General features: G+C 43.5%; 1 protein-coding gene across 2 annotated transcripts in view; it reads left to right on the plus strand.

Annotated features, from left to right (window-relative positions):
• Rpn2 (ribophorin II) overlaps positions 1 to 27,716 on the plus strand; it is a 46,901-nt gene that overhangs the window by 1,097 nt on the left and 18,088 nt on the right. For both annotated transcript variants that reach the window (XM_034494173.2, XM_034494174.2), the window contains exons 2-9: positions 3,078 to 3,271; positions 9,731 to 9,826; positions 10,721 to 10,896; positions 14,525 to 14,600; positions 15,624 to 15,758; positions 17,673 to 17,849; positions 18,988 to 19,106; positions 21,719 to 21,824. In XM_034494173.2, coding sequence (XP_034350064.1) covers positions 3,078 to 3,271; positions 9,731 to 9,826; positions 10,721 to 10,896; positions 14,525 to 14,600; positions 15,624 to 15,758; positions 17,673 to 17,849; positions 18,988 to 19,106; positions 21,719 to 21,824 — 1,079 coding nt within the window. The remainder of the gene's footprint in view (positions 1 to 3,077; positions 3,272 to 9,730; positions 9,827 to 10,720; positions 10,897 to 14,524; positions 14,601 to 15,623; positions 15,759 to 17,672; positions 17,850 to 18,987; positions 19,107 to 21,718; positions 21,825 to 27,716) is intronic.

Consider the following 27,716-nt stretch of genomic DNA (forward strand, 5'->3'; position numbering starts at 1 on the left):
AAGTGGTTAAAGTCAGAACTTGTATTGAAACTGAAGTTTGAGACTTAGTTATGTGTCTTAGGGCAGAGGTAGATACTACTTAAAAACCTTAATCCCCCCCCCCCCCTTTATTTAGATAGAGTCTAGGGGGCTGGGAGATGGTTCAGTGCAACTTGTGGTTCTGAGTTTAAATCTTAGCACTGGGTATGGCTGGCTGTATGTGCATGTGACCCCAGCATTGGAGGACGGAGACCAGCAGATCCCAAGAGGCAACCATCTAGTCTAGCCAAAGTGGTTATAGTTCGGTGAAAAGGCATAGTCCTGCCTCAAAGCAAGAAAGCACAGAGCAACAGAGGAAGTCCTCCTGTGTTTACTCTGGCCTCTTCATGTATGTACGCTGGCTTCCACTTATGTGCATGTAGCACAATACACACAAAATAGGTAGGGTCTTACTCTGTAACTGGGGCTCCAACTCAGACTCACCACCATCTTGCCTCTGTGTCCCCAGTTCTGGAGTGTCAGGTATGAAATGGTTTACAATCCATTTCTTGGTTTGAAAAATGCAGAAAATACCCACCTCACTTGGATATTAGTAGGCTTAAAGACTACTTCAGTGGGCTGGAGAGATGGCTTAGTGGTTAAGAGCACTGACTGCACTTCCAGAGGTCCTGAGTTCAAATCCCAGCAACCACATGCTGGCTCACAACCATCTGTAATGGGATCTGATGCCCTCTTCTGTTGTGTCTGAAGACAGCTACAGTGTACTCATATATAATAAATAAAAAAATCTTAAAAAAAAAAAAAAAAAGACTACTGCGGTGCATTCAAAGAATTCAGTATAATTTGGGCCTACTCATCAATTGAGTGTTCAAGTATTAGCCAGAAAAGTTGCTACTGTGCTTAAGTTGTAGAACAATTCAGATTCTGGCACAGAGGCTGTCGGGAATTTACAGTTCAGCTGGAGGAGTGGTGGGTGATCACTGTCATTCACTGCATCAAATCCCTGACTGCCCACTGGTCATTGGGGATTTTGCCAAATGCCTCGATGTCCCTCTGCATCTTCTTATCTGTTAGCAATTCTGATAGGCTTTAACTTCAGATTGGGGCAAAACCGGCTACTTAGCACCTACACTTCTGTTACCTTGTTGGATATCGTTCTCTGTGTACTTGGGTCATGGCAATCTCCTGAGTAGCTCCTCCCTTCCCTCTGCCCTCTGTCTTCACCCCTACTTAGGCTAGTATGACACAGTATCATCCTCAGCAAAGCAATCCTGTTAAAATACTTGTCAGATTGCTTCCCTCCTCAGAACTGTGCTTCAGTCCCCTTCTGCTCGGTAAAACCACATCCCTTTCAGTTGCTATAGACCCTTTGGATTGGCTTCTGCTACCTGTTACCATATAAGCTCCTGATTCTGCCTGTATCTAGTTTTCTTGTTACAGTTTGTCATTCACATAACTTCATGGTGTTCTCTGTTTTCAGGGACCTTGACAGATCATGGCATAAAAAACACATTCCTCCCAAGATACACATTCTGTGCTTTATTTTCTCTCCAGTGCCTCTGCTTTCCAATGTGATAAATCATGGTTCTTAACTTTTTTTTTTTTTTTTTAACTAGAATGTAACCTGTTTGAGAATGGAGGTTTCCTAGCTGTATGTTCATTTTCAACACCTAAAATAGTGCTTGGGGTTCAGTTCACAGAACTGAGGGAAAAACAAGCCGATGGCACACTGGAGCATTCACTATGTGGATGAATACTGCACATTGCAGAGCTCTTTGCCTTTTAGTTTAGGGTTAGGGGCTTAGAGGCCCTATACACCAAAGGGGCTGCACTATACACCAAACCCAGGGTACGAGCTCTACGCCAAGCCACCACCTCTACGCATACCAGCGTGGGCAAAGGATTTAGGACCATTTATGTTAGCCTTATAATTGCTTTTTAATGCTTCTAACTTGGGTGACAGATGACTCACTTTTTCATGATACAGCCTATTCAAAAATACTCTCTTTTATTTTTAATGAAAGATAGACAGATGCCATTCCTACAATTTCTTCCTATCCCCTAGGGCATTACAGACAGGACTGTTTTTTCTATCCATTTAGTTGTAAAGTATTTATTCACACATACCATGTGCCTGGCAGCCTGTAGGACTTGGAAATACTGATACAATCATGAGAAATAGTCTTCACCCTCCAGGAGCTGATAACTTGTAGCAGAAAAATCAGCCCTCACACTCTTAGTTATGGAAGATGCTGTTAGGTTCAGTGTGGAGAGTGTTGAGTGGCTACAGTGTCACTCACAGTAATGGAAACACCAGCTGAGACTTCATATAGTGCTTGTTATATACCAGTCATTATTCTAAAATCTCTGTGCCTTAATTTATAACGTGCCCAGGGATGACTCATTGTCATCTGCTGTATGCCTGAGGAAGCTGCCACAGTAACTGATAACTTGGCTGTGGTTCCTGTGTAGCACAGAGGCTGGTTCTTCATTGTACACTCATCTAATTCAGGGAAGGCTTTTTTTTTTAATTTATTTTTATTTTAATGTGAGTGAAGGTGTACCGTGTGTGCCTGATGCCCTTGGAGGATAGAAGAGGGCGTCAGAGCACTTAGATTTAGAGTCAAAGGTAGTAGTGAGCCACCTTGTGAGTGCTGGGAGCTGTACTCCAGCCCTCTGGAAGAGCGGTGAGTTCTCTCATCCACTGAGCCATTTCTTTAGCCCCTCTGAAAACTTCTTAAAGATGCTTAAGCTGAAACCTGAAAGGACAAGTTATGCAGAGTTGAAATTGGAGAGAGTGTCAGTTGTTGGGGGTGGGGCGAGGAAAGGAGAGGTTGAGGAAACAAGATACTAGGATTCGGGATTAGTTTTGTCCTGCAAAGTTTTAAACAGGAATGGTGTGGTCTTGTTCTTCAGATTCCTGGAGCTTTCATGAAAGACTATCCTGGTAGCTGAAGGTGGGGGTCACCATTCCCCTCTAGAGGCTAAACCTGTGTTCTCCACCCATCCCTACGTGGTTGGGCTCCCAGCCCTGAGGCATCATTGTTGGGACTGTGACTAGGAGTGGTGTGGCTGTACTTAATAGTTGTTTCCCTTAGGTTCAAGTGCTGCCTTCCTGTTGCTCCTGACAGTCACAGCCAGCACCCAGGCTCTGACCCCCACCCACTACCTCACTAAGCAGGATGTGGGAAGACTGAGAGCCTCACTGGATCGCCCTTTCACAAATTTGGAGTCTGCCTTCTACTCCATCGTGGGACTCAACAGCCTTGGGGTGCAGGTGCCAGATGTCAAGGTAAAAGTAAAGTGCCTTTCTTCTGTTGAGTGTTTTGGGAAACCCCTAATCTCCAGGCTGTGTTCCTCTTGGACACTTTAAAGCAAACTCTTGCTGGTATGAAGATAGTTGGGTTAATGTAACAGATATTTTTGTCAGTTTGATGTTTGTAGGGGAAAAGGAGAGCCAGTCAGAGCCTTTAGAAACTTCGGGAACTCTGTGAACCTGCACAGTGCAACATGGATTTGGTTTGAGTACTTCTAAATGTTTTTAGATTTATTTATTTTATGTGTAAGAGTATTTTGCATGCATGTATGTGTATCATGTGTGCTAGAGCCCAGGAAAGTGTTGCAACTGGCTCCGCTCTACCTGGCTTGAGACAAAAGACTTAACAATGCCTGAATAGTTACTATATCGTGGCCTGCTCTGCTCTGCCTGGCTTGGCCTTTCAAAGGCTGGGATTAAAGGCGTAGGCCACCACTGCCCAGCTTCAAACTGCCGCTCCGGTCTTCAGGTTAGGGTCTAGAGAGAGAGAGAGTGGGGATAAGGGGAAGAGACACAAGGAATGGAGACAAGACAGAGGTTCTGATCGAGTCTCTTTTATTGAAGGAAAATCTGGGGTATTTATATACTTTTGTCACGCCCCTTGTAGGCCCGTGGATATGACGTAAGCCTTGGAGGCGTGGCTAGCATATGGATAGCTGCTTTCTAGCCGCTTTCTGCTAAAAGTCGGCTCCCAACAGGAGAGGGCATCAGATCCCCAGAAATTGGAGTTGCAGATGATTGTGAGGCTGTTTGGGGCCTTAGAACTGAACCTGGCTCTCTGCAAGAGCAGCCAGGACTCTTAACCACCGAGCCATCTCTCCAGCTCTATAACACATGCTTGAAATGCTAGGTGCACGGCTGACAGCTTACAGGGGGCTCGAGGTAGAGGACTCATGTATTAATCAGCAATGGTAATGGTGTTGGGCAATTAGGACATATTTTACTTTCCATAAGCAGGATACATTGCAATTGAAATGTTTTTTGGGTTTAAGAACACCTACGGGTGTCTATATTCATTACAGAATCATGGACAATTAGCCTAAACGTTGTTCCTGAGTATTTCTTAGTTTTCTATAACTTCATAATAAATTACCATAAATCGAGATTTTAAAAACCACCCATTTGTGTGACAGAATGACTCAGTGAGTTAAGGCACTGCTGTTAGATCTGATGGCCTTAGTGGGTTCAGTTCCCAGGACCCTCAAGGTGGAAGAAGGAGGCCAACTCCTGCAGGGTGTCTGTGACAAAGGTCAAACTCGGTTTGTCAGGCTTTGCAGCAGGAGCCTTTGCTGGCAGAGACGTCTCACTAATCCCAGCACCGCTGCTCATCATGGTATGCATCCTTGGTTTGTCAGTATGTTTGAGATATTCTCTACATCACAAATAGCAACACTTTATGATACTGTGTTTCCATGCAAATGCCCATCATTTATCCTATTTCCTTCTTGCTCAAGGGTCATAGTGTGGCTGGGCATGGTGGTGCACCTCCTTAATCCCCAGCACTTGGGAGGCAGAGGTGGGAAGATCTCTTGAGTTAAGGCCAGCCTGGTCTACATAGTGAGTTCCAGGCCATCAGGGGCTACGTGAAAAAGCCCTGTCTCAAAGTGAGGTAGTGGGTATCACAGTGGGTACTATTATCTAGGGTCTCAGTTTTGCAGAGTTGTAGTTACTAGTTATATTAGTCAGGGTTCTCTAGAGTCACAGAACTTACACGTAGTCTCTATACAGTAAGGGAATTTTTTGATGACCTGGTCTGCAGTCCAACTCCCCAACAATGGTCAGCAGCAGCTGTGACTGGAAGTCCCAGGACCTAGCAGTTGCTCAGCCCCGCAAGGCAAGCAGGTGAAGAAGAGCAAGTCTTCCTTCTTCCAATGTCCTTATATAGGTCTCCAGCAGAAGGTTTGGCCCAGATTAAAGGTGTATGGAAGTGGGACTTGCTTTGTCCCAGATGACCTTGAGCTCAGAGATCTTGTCTTGGTCTCCTGGGATTCATAGCCATTATGCCTCAAGATGTTCATGCCAAGATCTAGGTTAGAAACTTGTATCTACCAGCCTCAAGATCAGGATCACAGGTGAGCCCTCCAATTCTGGATTGTAGTTCATTCCAAATAACAATCCACTTGACAACCAGGAATAGCCACTACACTAGTAGAAGAGTTAATGTTAATTCTGTCATGACCAGAACTGGGAATCCCTGTCAGTGTCTTTCAATTCAGGTCAGTGCCTCTGTGTGTGTGTGCACGCATGTGTGCGTGCGTGTGTGCGCCCGCTAAAGATGTTATATTTGTGCAAACAAGTTAAGGTGTGTGGTGTGGGGGAGGAGTAAGGGAGAGGGAGGAGAGAGGGAGAAAAAAAAACCATGGTTCTTATTGGCTTTCTGCCATAATAGCCTGTATCTTGGGCTGGACTCAGTAATCAGTGTTATTTGTTGAGAGCTTTGTGTGAGCATCTTCTTTTGAGTTATCCTCATGTGTCTGTATTGTCATTTCCCTATAAGAGGGGGAAAGAAGACCTAGCTGAGGTTCATCGCAAATGTCTGCCAGCGGGTCTGAGTGTAGAGAGGTGACGAACTGGTTCCTACAGTCACAGCTATGTCGAAGCTTGTTTTTGTAAATGAGGATTTATTGAAATACAGCTACATCCATTTGTATACATATCAGCTACTGCTGCTTCTGGGCCTTAACAGTATACTGAGTAGTTAGTTTCTAGACAGTCTAGCTCCAAGTCTTGAAATACTGACTAATTGGCCCTTTATAGGAAACATTTGCTAATCCCTACAGTCTAGGATTCAGCTTATTCAGATTTCCTTATTATGATTTCTTATAGTCATCCCTTGTTTCTGCCCAGTGCTTTCTTATGTGTGACTATATTAAGGGAGCAGACTTCCTCATGGTCTTGTGAATCCTTAAAGTGAATTATTTCAGCATGAAAGGAAGATCAGAGGCATCAGTCAGCTCACCTGAGCCTTTCTGTGAAAGGAGAGTTATGTAGCCCGCCTCACTAGTCCATTGGTAGTATGAAGTGAAATCACAGATCTCCCCCACCCCAGGGTGGTTGTAGTTATCATTCTTTCTTTTTTGTTTGTTTGTTTTGTTTTGTTGTTCGAGACAAGAGTTTCTCTGTGTAGCCCTGGCTGTCCTGGAACTCACTCTGTAGACCAGGCTGGCCTCGAACTCAGAAATCCGCCTGCCTCTGCCTCCTAAGTGCTGGGATTAAAGGCATGCGCCACCACTGCCCGGCTGTAGTTATCATTCTTAATATTGAGGCTTTTTTTGTCCTGTTGATAATTGATTCAGGCAAATTCAGACAATGTGTAGCACAGACACTGTGGTGTGCTATAGCAATGCTTCAATGCCGCCCTGTTTCCTCAGAGTGGGGGTCCCTGAGGAGAGAGTTGATGACTTGAGGGACATGAAGTAGAGCAGTGGCAGCTACAGAGGTTTGGTGTTGTCCAGTGTAGCAAATGAAGTTGGGATGTTAGATTAATATCAAATTTTAATAGGATGGGAATGCAGGATGAAAGGTTTCTGCCAAGGATAGAAGCAATTGTGAATTGTCAGATTTGGATTTCAGGCACACATTCCTCCAAAGATGTTCTTTGTTGGCGTTGTGAGTTTGAGGAGACATTGGTTAGGGCTGAAGGTGTGAATTTAGCTGGGACTGCATGGGAAGAGAGAAGACAGGTAAAAAAACAAGGATGAATGAGTGTGTTTGAAATAAGACTTGAACTTTTTGAATGCGTTATGGGTTATCAGTTGAGAGAGGAATTGAGCTGATGGGGTAGCAGAGCCTCTATAAAGTGTAGGGCTCACTAGTGCTTGAAGTATGGGCTAGGAGTTGGTGTCTAGGGCAGCTGGAGCAGAGATATTGGAAAGTGCAGTAGTCAGTGTGTACGGAAACTGGGCTGAGTGGCAAAGATATACCTGCATAGTGTGAGGTCTGAGAGAGGGCAAGAGGGTCTGAGAGTTGATGCGGGAGGAGGTGAGGGAAAAGGCGGACAGGAAAGAGCCATGTAGGGGATGGTATCTGATTAGATTTGGAGGCTGGGAGAAGAAAGGTAGAAGAAAGCCAGGGGTTCTTTGCTCAAGAGGATATTGAGGTCCTTGGGTTTTTTTTTTTAACAAAGGGCACAAGGGCTGGGGTGTGCAGGTACTGGATGTATGGAGTGGCTCTCAGCTTCCAGTTGGTAAGGTAGGAGTCTGGAATGTGGAGAGCAGCTACACTTAGAGCTGTAGATTCCCTAGAAGAGCCAGAGAAGGGGCACTCACTGAGGGTCCTGAGCAGGTGCTAGGAAGTTTCCCCACTCCCGCTAGACTATGCTGTCAGGCATCAAGAACTTTGAGACCATGAACATTCTTGCCCTTGACCCTGATTGTTCCTATAAAGTAGGTCCAATGTTGAATCTACTCCAGAACAGATCATTTTAGTAGCCTCTTACAGTAGAGGGTACAGCCAGGCTGCCTGGCTTTGAAGGTGAGCTCCCCCACTTAGGAATGATTGTGGTTCCCCTGCTTTGCTTCTCCGGATCACTTGTCTTCTTCTCTGTGGACTTAAGGCAGTAAAAGTATCTGTGTGTAGGGTCGTTTGAGGATGAAACAATAAATCCCCAACATTTGAAGTGGGGAAGAGGTACCTTACCTGTGGGGGCCTGGTGCTGTTCTTGCTTTCTCAAAGCACCAGAGGGCAGCAGAGCACTTCTTAGCGTCTGTTGTGTGTGGAGTTTCCTTCAAGAAAGAACCTGCTTCCTTCTTTACATCCCAATTTATAGTAGATGAAGTATTTTATTTCTTTTCCTTTCCCTCTGGTTCTTTCAAACTGCACTAAAGCTGAAACTCATTTGTTTTGAGGATCTTAAGTTTTGTTCCTAACATTTTTTAGAGGATTTGTTTTGGTTCGAGTGACCCAGGCCTCCAGTGAGACATGACATACTGTAGCTTAACTGTTGGGGGAAGGCAGCAGGCAGTGTCCTGGTTCACCCACTCCTTCTCCCTAGTCCATTTCCCAGAAGACCCTACTTTTCTTCCAGGACTCGAGCACACTAAGCAAGCAATCTGTCTCTGAGCAGCATCCCAGGTGCCAGAAGCACCCACACTTATTGCCTGGGCTGGCCATAAAATTTTAAATATCTAAGGTTTTAGGTGTTTTGTTTTGTTTTAAGACAGAGTCTCTACAGAGCTCTGGCTATCCTGGAACTCACTATGTAGACCAAACTTCTCTCAAACTCACAGCTTGTCTCTGTGTTCTGACTATTGGGATTCAATGGTATGTGCTACGATGCCTCGAAGCTATTTTATACTATCTGATTCAAACTGTTTAGCAGTATAACTTGTCTCCCTTGTAGTTAAGTGGAACAGAAGTGGTTGGATTTTATTTTGTGCTCACTTACTGTGATGGAAGCAATGTTCTCTGGTGGCCAGCACTGACTACCTGTGCCAAGTGCTTTAGGAAACATGGGGCAAGGGTGGGCTGTGGCCTGTCATGGGATGAATATCAACAAATGCCATATGGGACAAGTGCATCTAAACAGATGAAGGGAGGACCTCATTTGGCAGACAGGAGAGACAAGGAAAATAGAGGGGGAGGGGGTGGGTAATCCAAGGACAGGAAAGTTGTTCGACTGGGAAGTGCAGGAGAATAAGATTGGGGTTAGAGGTGGCCCTGCTGATGACATGCTACTCAGACCTTGTGAGCTGTATGGACAACTTTGGATCTTCTCTGGGCTTGATTGGGAGCCAGGAGGGCTTTAATAGTAAAGCAGCATGGGTCCTTTGTACAGACTAGATTGCATGCCTGGAAGCAGCTAAAAGAGGGCTGTAACAGTGAGGTGAGAGATGACAAGGACCTGCCCTAGGGCAGTGACAAGCAGGCTGGGTAGCCTTGCAGGGGAGGGAAGAGTCAGCCACAGTTGCCAGCTCTGGTTTGGGTGGTTAGATGCATGGTGATGCTTGGGCCTGGCTGGGCCAGGAAGAAGAGATGCCTTTAAAGTCACTTTAGATTGTCTCACATGGCTGCAGAGCCATGACACTGGAAAACTTGGCATCAGGGGACACTTAACTCTGGCATCTTCCACAGCCCTCTTTTCTACCACGTCTGAGTCCCTTTTTCTGCTAAATGAGATAATGATGCCGTCTTGGAGGGCTTTATGCTCATCAAAAGGAAGAGCACTGTGACACCCAGCACAGCACAGCACAGCCAGAGCAGGACGTTTGCTAAGTGGTTTCTACCCACTTCAGCCTTGCTGTTCCTTGTGTGAAGTCAGCAGTTTGGGGTAATAGTGTCCTATGGAAAATAACTATTGAAAAAAACTAAATCTAGAACAGTCGACATGTTAAGCCTCCATAGATGGTTTAGGATTTTATTTAGCGCCCTACACTTTCGCCTTTCCTAGTTACTGCATTATGCCACCACTGATCTTTGACTTTCTCCCTTGTTTAGAAAGCGTGTACCTTCATCAAGTCCAACCTTGATCCCAGCAACGTGGATTCTCTCTTCTATGCTGCCCAGTCCAGCCAGGTCCTGTCAGGCTGTGAGGTGAGCCCAGGTTCCTACACTGCCATTTGTTTGTTTGTTTGTTAGTTTGCAGTAAAGAATGTTTTTAAAGGGGACATAATGTCAGACTGTTAATATAATTTTTAAAAATAACAAATTGTTGATGTGGGCTAGAATTCCATCCACATATTTTTTGTCCTATAAGAAAGTCTATTTCCCTTTAAGTGTTCACTGCAGTAGCTTTTTCATACAGTTCTTCTCTCTCTTCTGGAAGGCCTTGAGGTTTTCTTTCCCTTCTCCTTTAACATTTAAAACATCCAGTGCGTCCTCACTTCAGATTCTGGATCATTCAGTTGATCTAGATTATTTTAAGTAGACAAGCAACGTGTCATTATCTTTTGGGAGGTTTCTCTTGCTGTGATGAAACGCATGACCAAAAGCAACTGGAGTGTGTGTGGGGGATTTCTTTGGCTTACACTTCCACATCACAGTTCATCTTCAAAAGTGGTCAGTGCAGGAACTCAAGGCTGGCTGGAGAAGAGGCAATAGAAGATAGATGCTTACCTGCTTGTTCCTCAAGGCTTGCTCAGCCTGTTCTCTATATACCGCAGGACCACCTGCCCAGAGGAGATGCCACCCACAATGGTCTGGGCACCCCCACATCAATTTTTAATCAAGAAAATGGTCTATAGACTTGACTATAGATAGAGGCCAGTCTTAGTGAGACGTTTCCTCGTTGAGGTTCTATTTTCCCAGGTAACTCTAGCTTGTGTCAAGTTGACAAAAACCAGTCAGAGGTGGTGTTGACGTTATGAACATTTGATTCTGGGTGCTGAGTGGATGTGGCCTTGGCAGCTGTGCCCTCACCACAGTCAGTATGCCTCTCACAAACTGCTGGACCCTGTTCCAACTCTGTGTCTGCCCTTCCTTTCCTAGATATCTGTGTCAAATGAGACCAAAGAGCTCCTTCTGGCAGCAGTCAGTGAAGACTCCCCTGTTGCTCAGATCTACCATGCAGTTGCAGCACTCAGTGGTTTTGGGATTCCCTTGGCGTCCCATGAAGCCCTTGGTGCCCTTACCGCTCGCCTCAGCAAGGAGGAGACAGTGCTGGCGTAAGTTGTCAGTTTGAAGATTTTTTGAACTTTTTTTTTTGTTGGTTACTGACCTAAGAAGGTCCATTCATTTCTGCAGCACACATTTCTAAACATCTGCTGTGTGCCAGGGGCTCTGCTAGATGTGACAGACACGATTGTGATTGTGGGGGAGGGGTCAAGGGGTAGGGAGGTGTTTGCAAGGGAGGACAGAGGTTATAGCAAGTATCTTCCTCAGTCACTTTCCACCGTGGGTTTGGTTTTGTTTTGTTTCGTTTTTATTTTAGGCAGGGTCTCACTCACTATGTATACCTGGCTATCCTGGAACTCCCTATGCAGACCCGGTTGGCCTTGAACTCACAGAGATCTGCCTGTCTCTACCTCCCAAGTGCTGGAATTACAGGCATGTGCCATCATGCCAGGCATTCTACCTTGTTTTTTGAGACAAGCTGGCTAATTAGCTCCAGGGGCCCTCCTGCTAGTACTGGGGTTACAGATATACTGCCCTTCTCTGTCTTTTACATGGGTGCTAGGAGTCTGAACTCATTACACTTGCATGACAGACATGTACCAACTAAGCCATTTCCCCAGTCCCAGTGACTGGCACTTGAATTAAGGTAGCAAGTTCTGGCCCTTGGCCTTGTGGAACTCACACAGACATATCTTCAAGTTGTTCAGGCAGAGGGCAAGGGCTGAGTCAGTGCAAGCCCACCATCTCACACGGACAGTGGAGGCTGGACCAAGGACAGTGAGGGCAGTGAGCTGCATGCAGTTTGTGGTGAGGCTTGGCCAGGTTTTTTGCAGCATTGGTACTAGGGTTCTGTGAAGATCAGGATCTTACTGGACTTGTGGGTGTTGTGAGAAGCAGCATCTATTGGGCACATGGGGAGTTCTCAGGGAGTAACATATTCTACAAATCCGACTCTGGTCCTCTGCAAAAGACATAGGTGAGAAAAGGTACCTTATAGGACTGATTTAGCCCACATGTGAGAGTGGATGCTTGTGTGTGTGCCGATACTCTTGTGCATTGCGTATGGAGAGCAGGGGTTAACTGAGGTGTTGCTTCTCAGGTGCAGTCCACATTGTTGTTTGGGCACAGGTGGATTTTTTTTTTTTTTTTTTTTTTTTTTTTTTTTTTTTTTTTTTTTTTTTTTTTTTGTTACTGTTGTTTTTGCAAGACTGGGTTTCTCTGTGTAGCCCTTGCTCTCCTGGAACTCACTTTGTTCCTGGCCTGTTTGAGTTCCTGCCCGGATCTCCTTTGATGATGAAATGGAAATGGAAGCCAAATAAACTTTCCTCCCCAAGTTGCTTTTGTTCAGTGTTTTAACAGGTTGATTGTACCAATTCCTCCTTTCAGAACATTGGGATTAGGGGCTGGGAATGGAGAGCAAAGCACTTACCTACCATGCACAAGGCCCAGTACCATAGAAACCAACCCAAAAGGTCCTGTAGGAGTGGCTGAGTGCTCAGGGGGCTTCTCTCCTTACATTGTGACTCTTCTGTTTCCTAACTCATCATCTTAATAGAATTAGCTTTCCATGGTGGGATTCTAAATTGTTAGGATCTCGACACAAGAAGACAGATTCTTGGTCTACACTTCTGACACTTAAAAATGGGCTCAGGCATCTCTTAGGAATTACAGTGCTGAAGCTGCAGACCATTTGACCACCAGGGGGCCTCAGCTGCCCTCATTTTACCTAGCTTATGTTCTCCACCCTGGTTATGTTCTCCACCCAGATGATCTGCATTAAAAGAAAAAAACTAATTAAAAACAATGAAATGTGCATGTGTATAGCCACATTCCACCTTAAACTGTTTTCTTGCTATTGTTATTTTGGTGAGAGAGAGAGAGAGAGAGAGAGAGAGAATGAGAATGAGAGAAAAGGGGGGGGGAGGAAGGGGAGGGAATGTGCCCCATGACACACATGTGGAAGTCAGAGGACAATTTTTTTTTTTTTTTTTTTTTTTTGAGACAGAGTCTGTATATAGTCCTAGCTGTCCTGAACCTCGCTATGTAGCCCAGGCTGGCCTTGAACTCACAGACATCTACCTGCCTCTGCCTCCAGAAAGACTGCAATTAAAGATGTGTGCCAACATACCTAACAAAATGTTTTTCATATAGAATATACTTTTTTTAATGTTCTCCTCTTCCTCCTCCTCATCTTCCTCCTCCTTGTTCTCTTCTTCCTCTCCTTCCTTCTCTTCTTTTCCTCCTCTTCTTCCTCTTTCTTCTTCTTAAGATTTTATTTACTTTATGTATGTGAGTACACTGTCGCTGTTGATGTACACCAGAAAAGGGCAACAGATCCCATTAGAGATGGTTGTGAGCCACCATGTAGCTACTGGGAATTGAACTTAGGACTGCTGGAAGAGCAGAGGTCTTAACCATTGAACCGTCTCTCCAGCCCCTAGAATATGCTCTTAATAAAAATATGTGAGTAAAAAAAACAAAGAATGAAGTGTTGATATGTGCCACAGTATGGGTGAGCCTCAAAAGCCAAAAGGAAAAGGTCCATATTCGAGGCTATGCCCCAGTGGTAGAGTGCTTGCTTGATATACCCAAGAGCCAAACACTGTGCTAAGCACGTCCCAGCAAGACGACTGCTGTGTGACTCCATTTACAAGACTATCCAGAACAAACAAGTATGTAGAACTGTGCTGGGAGATGGCTGAGGTGGACACCACAGGGAGGGGCTGCTCCAGTAGTTCCAGTAGCAATTAATGCTCTAAGGCTTTATTTGGAACTCAGGGAAATGTTCTGTACGTAAACAGATGGTGATTGGACATTGTGACTATAGTAAATACCACTGAATTCACTTTCTTTTGAATTTTGAGATTATGTAGCTCAGTTGGTAGAATACTGTTGGAAGGCTGTAGGGATGGAATGCTTTCACAGCGTGAGCTCCTGGATCTAATCCCAGTGCTCCATAAAACAGGTGTGTGGTGTCCACCTGTGAGTGATCCCAGCACTCAGGAAGCAGAGGCAGGAGGACCAGGAATTTAAGGTCATCATTAGTGAGTTTGAGGCCACCTGCAAAAATAAAATAATGAAGTTTTTATTTTTTTCATTTTTTTATTTTTTTGGTTTTTCGAGACAGGGTTTCTCTGCGTAGTCCTGGCTGTCCTGGAACTCACTCTGTAGACCAGGCTAGCCTCGAACTCAGAAATCCGCCTGCCTCTGCCTCCCGAGTGCTGGGATTAAAGGCGTGCGCCACCACCGCCCAGCAATAATGAAGTTTTTAAAATTGAGTACATACTGATACATGTAGGTAGTATAAAGTCATTGCTCATAAGAATTAAGTATGTATTATACATGTATTCTCATGCAGTGAATACTGAATAAATGTTAGAAGAAAATAAGACTAGGTTTAGACTAAGTCTGTGCCTTTCTGTCCTGCGTGCCTGAGGGAGTGTCACTTACAGATCTTGCATCAGGATGCTGTTGCATAGGTGGTAACGTAAACACCAGATTGTTTCCTTGTGTGCTTTAGTTTTAGAAAAGTTACTACGACTTCTGCCCAGCAATTTACAAATGTGTTTCTTTAGCCTTGAGTAAGACAGGCATGACTGACAAGCAGCCAGTTTCAGGCTAGCATACATAATACATTTCCAAAACAGAGTCTCAGTATTCTGCTCTTTTACCTTCCAGCACAGTCCAGGCTCTGCAGACAGCATCCCACCTATCCCAGCAGGCTGACCTGAGGAACATTGTAGAGGAGATTGAGGTATGAATCTGTTTTCTCCAAATGAGTCTCTGAGCACCTGTCTTTTCTTGCAAGTAGACATAACTGGTTTCTTACAGCCAGCCATGTATCTTTTGCATTCATGGCTATTGAGTCCAATATGCTTTTGTTCTTTGTATTTAAGCAATATATCCTAGGGAATATTTGTTAGACCAGTACTGGCCACAGGTTATCGAACCAATAAATCTAAAACTCAGATGCTTTTTTTCTGCCAGTTACTGCTTTGTAATTGGAGGTAAGGTATTTGATGCTCTGAGCCTCAGTTTCCCTGTTTGCTGGTTGTGGGAGCTTGCAAGGTTAAAAGAGCCTGCATATATTAACTAGCTGCCTGTTAAGTGGCCACTGTTGGTGGGTATTTGGGAGTTGAGACAGTCTTATTATGTAACACTTATTCTTAAAGTTGGCATCTTCCTGCCTCGCTTCCTGAGTGCTAGGATTTTAAGTGTGTGCTGCCATACCTGGCTCTCAGTTTTACTATTGTTCCGTCCTATACCCAGGATACTTTGTTCCTTGGGCCACCTTCAAGAGCTGTAGAGCCAGTGATGACAGGCAGGCAGTCCTGGCAGGGTCATTGATGTGTGCTTCGCAGGCACAGGAGCTGCTTCATTGTGTTCCTTGGGGAAAGCCGGGGACTGAGGAGAAGCGCTGCACTTCATAGGCGCTATCCAAGTGCATGGCTATGGCTCCATGTGCATTGTGATGCTTTGGGCAGATTTGCAGCTGGGGTCACTGTTCTGCTCAAACCAATGGCTGTTTCAGTGCCCTGGCCCTTAGGGTTTGACAGGAGTGCAGGGGAATAGAGGAGGCATGTTGCCAAAGCTGCCAGAGACTCTGCCATCTGCTCAAATACTTATTTATGTTTGTAGAAAATACTAAGTGGCTTAGGTTAGGTGGTCTTTAGGCTCAATGAGATTGTTCAGAAAGGCCAGCTCTCTGGAATCACAGTGCTTTTTGTATCTTGTTTCTATGATCTCTGTGTCTCAACATGCCTCTCTTTTATGATAGGACCTTGTTGCTCGCCTGGACGAACTAGGGGGTGTGTATCTGCAGTTTGAGGAAGGACTGGAACTCACAGCGTTGTTTGTTGCTGCCACCTACAAGCTCATGGACCATGTGGGGACTGAACCATCCATGAAGGAGGTACATGTCTAATGATTGTCACGCATGGAACTCAAAGGCATTGCTGAGTGGATTTGCCAAGAGTAGCTCTTTCCAGAGAAGGGTGTTCAGATCACACCTCAGGGTGTGGTTATTCATGATTTAGGTTAGGTTTTAAAGAGTGAGAAGTAGAAAGGTATTAATGCCTGTACTAAGAAGCTGCTAGTCAGTGTGACAGGTGTGGAAATAAATTGTCACGCCTGTTTGTGCGAGGCACTTGCATATCATTAGAGGCAAATGTATCACCCTGGTTTGCTCTCCTTTCTCCTGACAGCCCTTCCTGCCTGTCTCTTGTATGCTTTTTGATTTTCTTTCGGCATGAAGTGCCCTGGACTCAGACTTGCCTCTTCTTCCTTATTCTGTTTCTCTCCATTAGCGGCTAATTCAGATAATCTTATCTGGTAGACGGAGGTCTTCAAACTGTTTCCATGAGAAGCATGTGTGTCTTCCAGATACAGCTAAAAATTGTGTGGGTTTTTGTTTGCTTGCTTATTTTTAAGAAGAACTTGATAACCTGAATGATTTTAGTTAAAGTATGTGTGATATATATTTTTAAGTAAAACCTCTCTGTTCCCTGTGTATGAGGTTACCAACCTTTGGTCTCAAGTACTTAAAATACAAGATCTGTTACTTAAAGTTTTAGAAGAAAGATTTGAATTTAAAGCTAAGACTTAAATTATTTTAACACATTATGCACATGTCTTTATATAACCAGCAAGTAACATCTGTCTTGTGTAGCTAGAATTAATTTTCTAATGCTTTGTTCATATCTTTGCATTCTTATTGTGTCCATTCCTTCTTCCTAAGAGTAGGAGTGCTAGAAATACCAGGCTTTCTTTTCATTTCTGTATACTTTGAAACAGACGGACGCTGACTCTACATATACAGCTTAAGCTTTCTCTTGTTTTATTCCCAAGCTGTTACTAACCAGGTATTTGGTCAGAGTAATTTTGCTGTCACTGCTTTTGACATAACAATTCTGGTGAACAGTTGCCCATTTTAACATGTCAACAGCCTACTGATAGAAAATGTAATTGGTACAATTACAGAAAATCATTTCATGTCGACTGTGAGTAACGCTGTCAGGAAGACGGGAGCGCTTTTGTTAGGTGGTAGATTATAAACAACAAAACTGATTGGAGTAGAACATGTTTCCTCCTGAGCAGACGGCCTCCAGAATTGGAATCATGCCTTCTAGGTCCACTTGTTTTAAAATTGCTTTTCACTTTTCTCCTTTATGCAGCCTCTGGGTTCTTAGCGGAGAGTATAATTTTAGTTTCTTTCTAATACGCTTTGACCATAAAATGTGCCCTTATGAATGCAGACTTAGTCCAGTGTATTGCTCAAAGAGTGGTTAGGAAGAAAGACAGTGTAGCTGAGAGGATTTTGACAGTTAGGGAAGAACAGAAGTTTTGTGGCAGAATTCTGGGACAAACATTTTTCTGGCCTTTCTTCATCCTTCCCCCACTTCTGTGTTATAACTTAGCATGCTTTATCCTCAGTTCCCTTATTTAGAAAACATTGACAGCTATCAATCTGTGGAGGCTGAGGTGATTTGAGGTGGTGCTTGTGAAGCAACTGTCATGGTTTAACAGATGGTTACAGTTACATGAATTTTAGCCTCTGCTTCCATATCTTAGTAGTTACCTGGGGTAGTTTGCATTTGTATATTAACTAGTCATTACAGGATGAGCAAATAAATGGGTAAATTTCTGTTTATAATAGGTTATATTAAAAACTGTCAAGCTCAAATTGTAGTTTAAATGCAGGATTTATTCCTCTTTAATTCCTCATTTGGATTAATGTTGGGCGTAGTGACGCACAAGGACTGGGGTAGGGGTGGGGAGGTCCTCTACTCCTGCACAGGATCTGAGCCTTGTTTCCCTTTGCTCTCAGGATCAGGTCATCCAGCTCATGAACACAATCTTCAGCAAGAAGAACTTTGAGTCCCTCTCAGAAGCCTTCAGTGTGGCCTCTGCTGCTGCTGCATTGTCCCAAAATCGCTACCACCTACCAGTGGTGGTTGTGCCTGAGGGCTCTGCTTCTGACACTCAAGAACAGGCTATCCTGCGGGTGGGTATGAACCCCCCTGCCATTCTCATGCTATTTCCAGAAGTGGGCTGGATAGATGCCTCACTGGTTAAGAGCACTGCTGGCTTTGCAGAGGACTGGAGTTTATTTTCCAGCACCCAACCTGGCAGTTCACAACCACCTGTAACTCTAGTCCCCCAGAATCTGATGTTCTCTTCTAGAAGTTTTTATCTCAAATAAAGCATTTGTTGCTGTTTTTGGTAAACCACTGATAAACTCAGATCTCTGTTAGAGTCAGCATTTTATTTATGTTAGTGTTGGGGTTCCACACAGGACTGTTCCATCTGTCCTATAAGTTTGATTTTGATAACCTGCTAAGGTTCCCCATGTTTCAAAATTGTCTGTCTTCCTTAGTACAACTTGTGTCTTACAACCTCTCTAACAAAATTCTGTGAGTTCAAGTAGAATTTAGAGATCTTGGTAGCCGGGCGGTGGTGGCGCACGCTTTAATCCCAGCACTTGGGAGGCAGAGGCAGGTGGATTTCTGAGTTTGAGGCCAGCCTGGTCTACAGAGTGAGTTCCAGGACAGCCAGGGCTATACAGAGAAACCCTGTCTCAAAGAAAAAACAAAGAAAGAAAGAAAGAAAGAAAGAAAGAAAGAAAGAAAGAAAGAAAGATCGATCTTGGTGAGGAAAATACTGTCTTTGAAGCTGGATACATGCATGTACATCCAACACTACTATGTGAATCCTGACCTTACCTCTTAATTGACATTGTGGCCTTAGGCAGTCCTTAACCTGAAACTCTCACAGTCTCAGTTTCTTTATCTATAAATTAGGGATTATACTGTCTGCCTTCGACATTTGATGGGATGCCTAGTCCTGTGAAAATAAACAATTGAAACCGGCCACACTCACATGCACACTCTGTTCTCTGGTTTCCTCCTGAGAAGGTTGTCCAGGGTCATCTGTAGGCTCATCATAGCTGTAGCATTCTGTCATCTGTTCTGTCCTCACATTTGGTCTCTGGTAGGCAGCAGACACATGAGTGCGCATTCCAGGAGAAAGGTGCTGGTTGTGCAGAGCTGGCTTCCTGTAGTTAAAGTGCCCCAGACACCAGATTCCCATTCCTGGGGTCTTCGTTCTATTCATTTGTGTTTTGTTTTGTTTTGACTTTCTAGTTGCAAGTCAGCAACGTTTTGTCTCAGCCTCTGGCTCAAGCTGCAGTTAAGCTGGAGCATGCTAAGTCTGTGGCTTCCAGAGCGACTGTCCTGCAGAAGATGCCCTTTTCGCTTGTGGGGTAAGTCGGGGCCATGAAGATCTTCTGTTCAGGGCACAAGTTTTGTGCTTTGGAGAGTTAACTTTCAACCAGTATGACAGTCGTGGGGGTACTTTTCCCAGGTCAAAACAATTTAATTTTTTAGCTTTTTATTAATTCTTTTGTGAATTTCACATCATGTACCTGAATCCCATTCATCTCCCTCTCTCTCTGTATCTACCCTCTGAGGCCCTAGCATCCTCTCCACAAAAGAAAACAAATGAACAAACAAAAAACCTCACTGTGGAAGTTGTGGTGTGGCACGGTGCGTCTCACAGTATACTCTTTTGCCCAAACATCTTTTCTTGCAATCGTTCATGGCAATGAGTCATTGGTCTGGTTTAAGACTCTGACTTCTGCTACACTGTCAGTACTGGATCCTCAGTGGGACTCCTTTTGGGTGTCCTGTTGTTGCCCTGTGTCATGGAGATCCTGCAGCTTTGGTTCTGGAGGACCGGCCCCTTCACAAGCTCCAGCAGTTCATAGATGGGGTAGATGTTGGGTTGGACCAATTCAAAGCCTTGGATCTGGCCCTGGGTAGTAGCTCAGTTGGTCAGCCTGACAGCTCTCCCATGCTCACACCATCAGGACCAGCTATCTGGTTCTGCCCAAGTGAGGGGTGTGGCTAGCACTACACTGCCCTCAGATATTAGCATGGCTTTAGGTTGGCAGCCCAGACTAGGGACATCTGCAGGGCCTTTAGTGGTAACAGTCCCTGTCTACTCAGGGCCATGGACGCAGACCCTGGCCCACCATGGCAGCACAGGCCAGGACCTCACCATGGCCTTACGTGGCATCTCCCCCATTGGGTTGTTCTTCACCACCATTGAGTCTCCAGTTTTGTTTCTTTTCATTGTGTATCTGCTTTTCTTTCTCTTCCATCTCTCCACCACTGATCTGCTCACTTTAATAGTACCCAGGGCTTCTGGGTGTCTGGGGTCATCTCAGGCGTGCTCTGCTCACCCAGCCCTGTGTCACTGAGCAGTGGTCTTCTCTATATTTAATATTACTTTTGTCTGATATATGAGTTCTGCATTATAGAAAAATCAGAAAACATAAATCATTCATAATTCTACTACTGAGAGATGATTTTTTTTTTTTTTTTTTTTTTTTTCCTGAGACAGGGTTTCTCTGTGTAGCCCTGGCTGGCCTGGAACTCACTCTGTAGACCAGGCTGGCCTCGAACTCAGAAGTCCACCTGCCTCTGCCTCCCAAGTGCTGGGATTAAAGGCGTGTGCCACCACTCAAAGAGATAACTTTTTATCTCACACATTTTATGCCCATATTTTATAGTGCTTTTTGTCAGTCTTTTAGCTATAAATAGAACATTTTATTATTTAAATTCTTTTTAGACTTACTGTGGTGTGTGTGTGTGTGTGTGTGTGTGTGTGTGTGTGTTTTACTTGTATGTGTGTATGTGTGCCATGCCTGTTTGGTACTCATAGAGGTCAGAAGAGGGCATCAGATCACCTATAACTGGAATCATAAATGGTTGTAAACCACTGTGTGGGTATTGGGAATTGAACCCAGGTCCTCTGCAAGATCAGAAAGTACTCTTAATCACCAAGTCCTCTTTAGCCTCACAATTCTTTTTTTTTTTTTTTTTTTTTTTTTTAAGAATTTATTTATTTATTTATTTTATGTAAGTACACTGTAGCTGTCTTCAGACACCCATATGAGGGCATCAGATCTCATTATGGATGGTTGTGAGCCACCATGTGGTTGCTAGGATTTGAACTCATGACCTTTGGAAGAGCAGTCAATGCTCTTAACCACTGAGCCATCTCACCAGCCCCTAGCCTCATAATTCTAAACTGAATTAGAGTCTGTAACTACTGTATGTCATTAACAATTGCCCCATGGGATTAAATATTTATTTTAAATAATTTTAATGACTATTCTTGCTATGTATCTTTTTTAAAAGTTAAGACTTGGTTTCTATAGAAAACCCTATTTAGTATCAATGAATTATTGCCATATGGAAGTTGGAATATTGGAGAGAATGTACTTTTTCCATAGTGTAAAGGTTTCCCTGCTATAGACAACAAATGACCAGGTGAACTTGTCTCTAAAAGTCATTGGAATCTTTCTGATGGTTATAGGGGCTCTCCACCTTTTTTTCTGTTTAAAATAGAGAATTATTAATTTGTTAAATAAAAGAAACAGCCTTTTGTAAATTAAAAACAGAATATTAAAAGATTACACACAACTCTACTCCCCCACACCAACATGTTTGGACACTTGGAGGGATTTTGTTGAATGGTTTGGATGCTAAGCATAAGGCAGAGACTCAGTGGTCAAGCATGTGCCGCATGCCCTGGGCCTGGGATTCCATCCTGGAGTCAGCCTGCAGACCTGCCTGCAGTACACCACCTTAGAGGAGGATGCTGCAGGGGTGTGGCTTTGAGGACCTGAGAGGAAACAAAGAACACTATACATCCTGGATGGTTTTTGTTTTCCACACTAATTTGTAGCTGAGCTGGTGACTGCCGAGTGGTACAGGGAGGTGATATGGTGAGGATGTTCTTATAGTCAATTGGATGCACTCAAGACTTCTCTTGAGTTCTTGCTAATGTTGTCCTCACTCCCAACAGGGATGTTTTTGAACTAAACTTCAAGAATGTCAAACTTTCCAGTGGCTACTATGACTTCTCTGTCAGAGTTGAAGGTGACAGTCGTTACATTGCAAACACTGTAGAGGTAGGTGCTTTTCTTGTTTCCCTATTGCCACGTTAATATATCTTAAATGACCAAGACACAAAGCCTCCATCATTTGGTATATTGACTTTTGTGTCCAGGCTAGAGTGACTCCTGCCTCTGTCTCCTTTGTTCTGGGACATTAAGCAAGGGCTGCCTTCTGTTTAAACTTTTCTTTTTCATCCCATCTATGTTCATTTATTGGATGTTATTGTAAGAAACATAAACTGCCCTTTCTCCATTTATTTTTACAGTATAGTTTTTATAATGAGCTTGTGGTGTGGTGTGGTGTGGTGTGGATATGTACCTGACCGTATGTTATGATCTTAAAGTCACTTACTTTGATCCTCCCATTATCCTAATTTGCCTTTGAAAATATCCTCAGCTAGACACCTTTGACATTCTCTTTAAATAAAAAGAATAGGCAGCTAGAAGGTTTGACCTTTACTGAGTAGATACTTACTTTGAAATTTAGCAGAAAGGAAGATGTTTTCTGAAACTCCAGGCATTGCCTCATGTCTGACCTTTTGGGCACAGACAGCTGATCTGATCCACTCACTAGAACTTAGTTTGGGTAGAAATGAATTTATTGTGTATCTTGAACCTTTACATTTCAGATTATTTTATCATAGTTTCCTTTAAGAGACCTTATTTGCAGCATAACATGTTACCGAGCAACCTTGCTTTTCTTGCCGCCTCGTCTTTCTCCTCCTGTGCCTTAGAAACGGCCTTTAGCAATGTTGCTCCCTTCCCTCGTGTTTGTTTGTAGTCACTCACCAATGCTGCACAGCTCACTCTAACAGCTTCCAGGATTCCTTGGCTTTATTAGACACTGCCGACTGCTCTGTATTCTCTCCAACATTGGCGTCGCCCGTGTTTATGATCTGTAGTCTAGAGTGTTCCTTATGATTTTTCTTTAGTTTGTTGTGAGGTTGAGTGCTGTTCTTTGGTTTCTGGGAGGCTTGGGTTTCCTTTTTCTGAATTGTATGTCTGTTGCTACTTTCTCAGTTTTCTTCTCAGTGGCTTTCAGGACTAGCATATGTTCTAGACACCGAGCTACAGTTCTAAACTTCAGGTTTCTTCTCAGTATTATTTTATGGATTCTTGGTGTACACAAGTTTTAAAGCTTTTTTTCTAGATTTTGGGGATGGTATTTAAGATTTAACTCTTTATTCATGTATATAAGCACACTGTAGCTATCTTCAGACACACTAGAAGAGCATATGTGTTTGGCGCATGCATGTGTACACTGTGTGCAGCTATGTTCATATGTTATTTATGTATATAGAGAGCAGAGGTACATATTAGATGTCTTTCTCTATCACTCTCCATTTCTCTGTCATTTAAGACAGAACCTGTCATTGAATCTGGAGCTTGCCATTTTGCTTAGCTAGCTGTCTGGTATCCACTGAATACGGGAACAGGGACCCACCTGTCACTTGCACACACGCACGTACACGTATGCACCACGCAAAGCCCATTGCTGGTGTTACAGATCTGTACTTCCATGCCAGGGTTTGTATGGGGACTGAGAGAAACTTGGGTCATCATGCTGGCTGTGCCGAGGCATTTCCCCAGCCCTGCTCTTTTTCCCTCTTTTAAGTGTTAAGGCTGGCAAAATGGTGGCATGATGGGAAGGAGAAAGTCAGTTCCTATAGGTTGTTTGTTGACCCCTGCACATCTGCTGAGGCATGCACACCCATGCTCATACACACACAAATAAATAGAATTGGATTTGGTAAAAGAAGAATTCTTATTCAGCCTCACAGAGGAAGAAGTCCTCTAGTGTTTTCTTCCAGCAGTTCTCAGAGGTTTCCTCCTGACAGCTTCAGGATACTTTAATTTGTTCTTGTGTTAGTTCTCAGGCCCTCTTGGTGACTGCACTGAGCATATTATATCACCGTTGTTCCTACATGTGTTGCATTTTCTTTAGGCTAGGAACTGCCTGTGGCTGGAAGCCGAGCTCTGATCAGTCAATGGTTAGTAGACTACTTGGAGAAAGAAAAGGAGTCTTTTCCCACATTCTAGGGGTTTGGAACAGGCTGTAGTGTGGTAATCTCCAAAGGGGAAACTTGACATGTTCTCCCTCCCAACGTTTCTCCCTTCCCTGCCCCCACCCTGTGACTTTATTGAGATATAACTTATAATTCCATGAAATTTACTCATCGGAAGTATGTAGTTAGATATTCTTGGTGTGTGTTTAGAGTTGTCTCTAAACAGTGCCGTCTGTTCTAGAACACTGGTCATCTGTAAAAGCAGACTCTTAGCAGCCACTCCCGTCTCTGCTGTTCCCAGCGGCAGCATCTACAAATGTTCTGTCTGTACTGTCTCTGTGCTGTGCCTCTTCAGGATGCTCGTATGATTGGGAGTCACATAATAGGTTAACTTGTGCCTCTGGAATTTTTCTCCTTTAGTGAATGAAGTATTTTTAGAATTGTCCGTGTTTTACCATATTTAAGTACTTTATTCATTTCTGTGGCTGACTAAAAAACATGCCGTTTATTTATATTTTGTACTTGTACTTAAACACTGTGTGTTTTTAAGATTTATTTTTATGTGTGAGTGTTTTGCCTACATGTATCTAAGTGGACCAAGTGTGCCTAGTTCCCACAGAGGTCAGAAGAGGGCATTGGATCCCCAGAAACTAGAGATAGAGATGGCTGTCTGGGCCATGTGGGTGCTAGTAATCACACTGAGTCCTCTGCTGAGCTGTCTCTCAGCCCCACCCCCACATACCTCTACTTCCATACACTTCTCTTTTAAATGTTGGACTTAGAAGAGTTCTTTGGCTATATTTCCTTTTTCAGATGCATGATTTACAGAAACTCTCTCCTACTTTTTAAGTTGTCTTTAGTTTTTCTTGATAGTGTCTTTTTAAACACAAAAGATTCAAATTTAATTTATCTGTTTTCTTTGTCATTTGTGATTTAGATATTATATAAGAAGCCATTTTCTAAACCAAAGTCATAGAGATGCTTTTTAATAAGAATTTTGTATTTTTAAAAGCTCTTAACCTGATGTCTCCGAGATAGTTTTGTATGTCTCTGACCTCTTTCCTCTGGGCATGGAGACCCAATTGTCCACGTGCTATTTGTGACAGACTATTCTTTGGCCATTGAATTTTCTTGACATTGTCAAAACTCAATTGGCCATAAATTTAAGGGTTCACTCCTGGACCCAAAATTCAGTTCCATTACTCTATTTCTGTCTATAATCCAGTAGTAATACCCTGTGCATTACTGCAACACTTGGCTTCTTGAATGTCAAATCCAAGTGTTTGTCCAAGTGTTTTTGTAGTTGTTGGAAAAACTAAGCACAAAAACTTTCTAGTAGCTGTTTATGCAACTATCATCAGCCCTTTTGTATGAGACCATGTGTTGTCCTGCCCCTTTCCAGGGATTGGTAAGCAGAAAAAAATTACTCTTCCACTTTATCACATTGGAACTTGGTGTGTGTCCATTTGTGTATGTGCACATGTACGTGTGTTTTGATTCTTGCCATATATACAGCTGTACTATGTAATTTTAGCAATAGTCACATTTACAGCCTCAGAGCAGGTCAGTAAGTCCTGTTTGCTCCCCCTTAAGAGATGCCAACATTGGTCAGAGTGCATTTGCAGTTGTTCGTGTGGAAACCTGTAATAGTACCCATTCACACTGTGCTGGCTCTCAGGAGAAGCAGGGGTTTTGGAAGCTTTCATTAGCATTAATTGCCTCTAATGCACCATCATTTTTGACAGTAATAAGCCAAATGGGGAGTTATTACTCTCAGCAGAAAGTCCACGTTTCCTAGTGTTTAAACATTTTTGGGGGATATTTGTATATAGGATACAGTGCAAGCAACGAAAGGGATGGTGTACTCCTGTGTGAAGCAGGCCCAGCTGTATTCCAGTGGATACATGGCCCCTTTCCTGTTTGAGATCAACTCCGCAGCACTGGTTTGAAGGACAAGTTAACCAGCTGGGACCCTACAGTCTTAAAACAGACCTGTGAAAGTTATGGGTTTTATTGCATATGTTCCTGTAAAACAGTGGCATAGTGGCTTTTCTTATGAGTGTTTCCAGAAGTCCATTTGTTGTGAGATTTTTTTAGGAGCAAAAGGTTTCTTTTAGGCTGTTCTGTCTTTTCGCTAACTGTGCAGTGTTTCTGTGCAGCGGAAAGCTTGTCATTTAGCAGCCTTTAAAATAGGACAGCAAACCCAAATTACTCAAGCTCACTACAGTTTGCCTTGTGTGCATTCTCTGTGTCTGTATAGTCTGGGAATGTGTGAGGTGGCTTCCTTCAGAACAAACATTCAGTGGAATCTTGATGAGCGGGCTTTGATGGTTGTGTTTCTGCTCATGGTTAAGAAACTTGATGGCTTCCTTATTGCTATGTTTAGGATACTCTGAAAGAGCCTTGTCTGATTCTTAAACATCTATTAGTCTGTCTCTGTCTACTGAGAGAAAAAGAGATTATTTTGAATATTAAATGTACTCTGACAATTTCATATATGTACATAGTACATTCTTACTACCCTTGCCCCTCACCCTCTCTTAGTCCCCTCCCACCCTTGTCAGCTCCTCTCCTCCCTATAGGTCCCCCTCCCGTTTTCATGTCGTATTGTTTTATGCCTGTTTTGAGAGAGAGAAACAACACAGAGTTGAATAGTTATGGAGGAAGAGAGGATCCAGGAGGAGTTAGCAGAGGAGGGAAAAAATATCAAAATTTTGAGAATTGGTTTTTAATTTCAAATTTAAAAATAGTGTATATAAAGACTGTATATGCCGGTCGGTGGTGGCGCACGCCTTTAATCCCAGCACTTGGGAGGCAGAGGCAGGTGGATTTCTGAGTTCGAGGCCAGCCTGGTCTACAGAGTGAGTTTCAGGACAGCCAGGACTACACAGAGAAACCCTGTCTCGAAAAACCAAAAAAAAAAAAAAAAAAAAAAAAAAAAAAAAAGAAAAGAAAGAAAGAAAAGAAAAGAAAAGAAAGAAAAAAAAAAAAAGACTGTATATGCTGGCTAGTGGTGGCGTCCACCTTTGATCCAGCGCTCTGGAGGCAGAGGCAGGTGGAGCTCAGTTCAAGGACAGCCTAGTCTAAAGAACAAGTTCCAGGGACAGGGATCCAGAGAGCAACCACATCTTAGAAAACAGAGCAACAGAAGGCTCAGTGGTTTGAGAGTACCTGCTGCTCTTCCAGAGGACCTGAGTTCAGTTCCCAGTGTCCACATCAGACAGTTCACAGCTGCCTGTAACTCCAGTTCTTGGGGATCTGATAGCTCTGTCCTCTTAAGGACGCCTGTACACATGTGTATGTAGTAGCCACGCTCAGACACATACACATCATTTAAAATAATATATTTTTAAAGTAATAGAAAAAAACTTGATTTGTTGTGGAGGAATCATTTGATAGTTATATTCTTTGTTTTTATCACAAGTAGAGACTCGTCCCTCGGGAGTCTATTGAAAGCCACACCATCCTCGGCCTCCAGCATGCCTTCACACACCTTCTCTCCTGCCTGTACTCACTAGTGCTGTGAGGTAGAACCCTACTAGGTTAGCTGTGCCGGCAGGGCGGTGATAGCTCCTGTCTGTCCATACACCTTCCTCTCCTAAATCGCTCCATAGTAATTCATAATATACATTAGCAGCCGGGCAGTGGTGGCGCACGCCTTTAATCCCAGCACTTGGGCGGCAGAGGCAGGAGGATTTCTGAGTTCAAGGCCAGCCTGGTCTACAGAGTGAGTTCCAGGACAGCCAGGGCTACACAGAGAAAGCCTGTCTCGAAAAACCAAAAAATAAAAAACATAATATGTGTTAGCATTATTTATTTAGTTTCCTATTTATGAACATTTAGGACAATTTTTTGTGATTATATTTACAAACTAAATGACACCTAGAAAAAGATTCAAGAA

The sequence above is a fragment of the Arvicanthis niloticus genome, chromosome 2 (genome assembly GCF_011762505.2).
Source record: "Arvicanthis niloticus isolate mArvNil1 chromosome 2, mArvNil1.pat.X, whole genome shotgun sequence".
NCBI lineage: Eukaryota > Metazoa > Chordata > Mammalia > Rodentia > Muridae > Arvicanthis > Arvicanthis niloticus.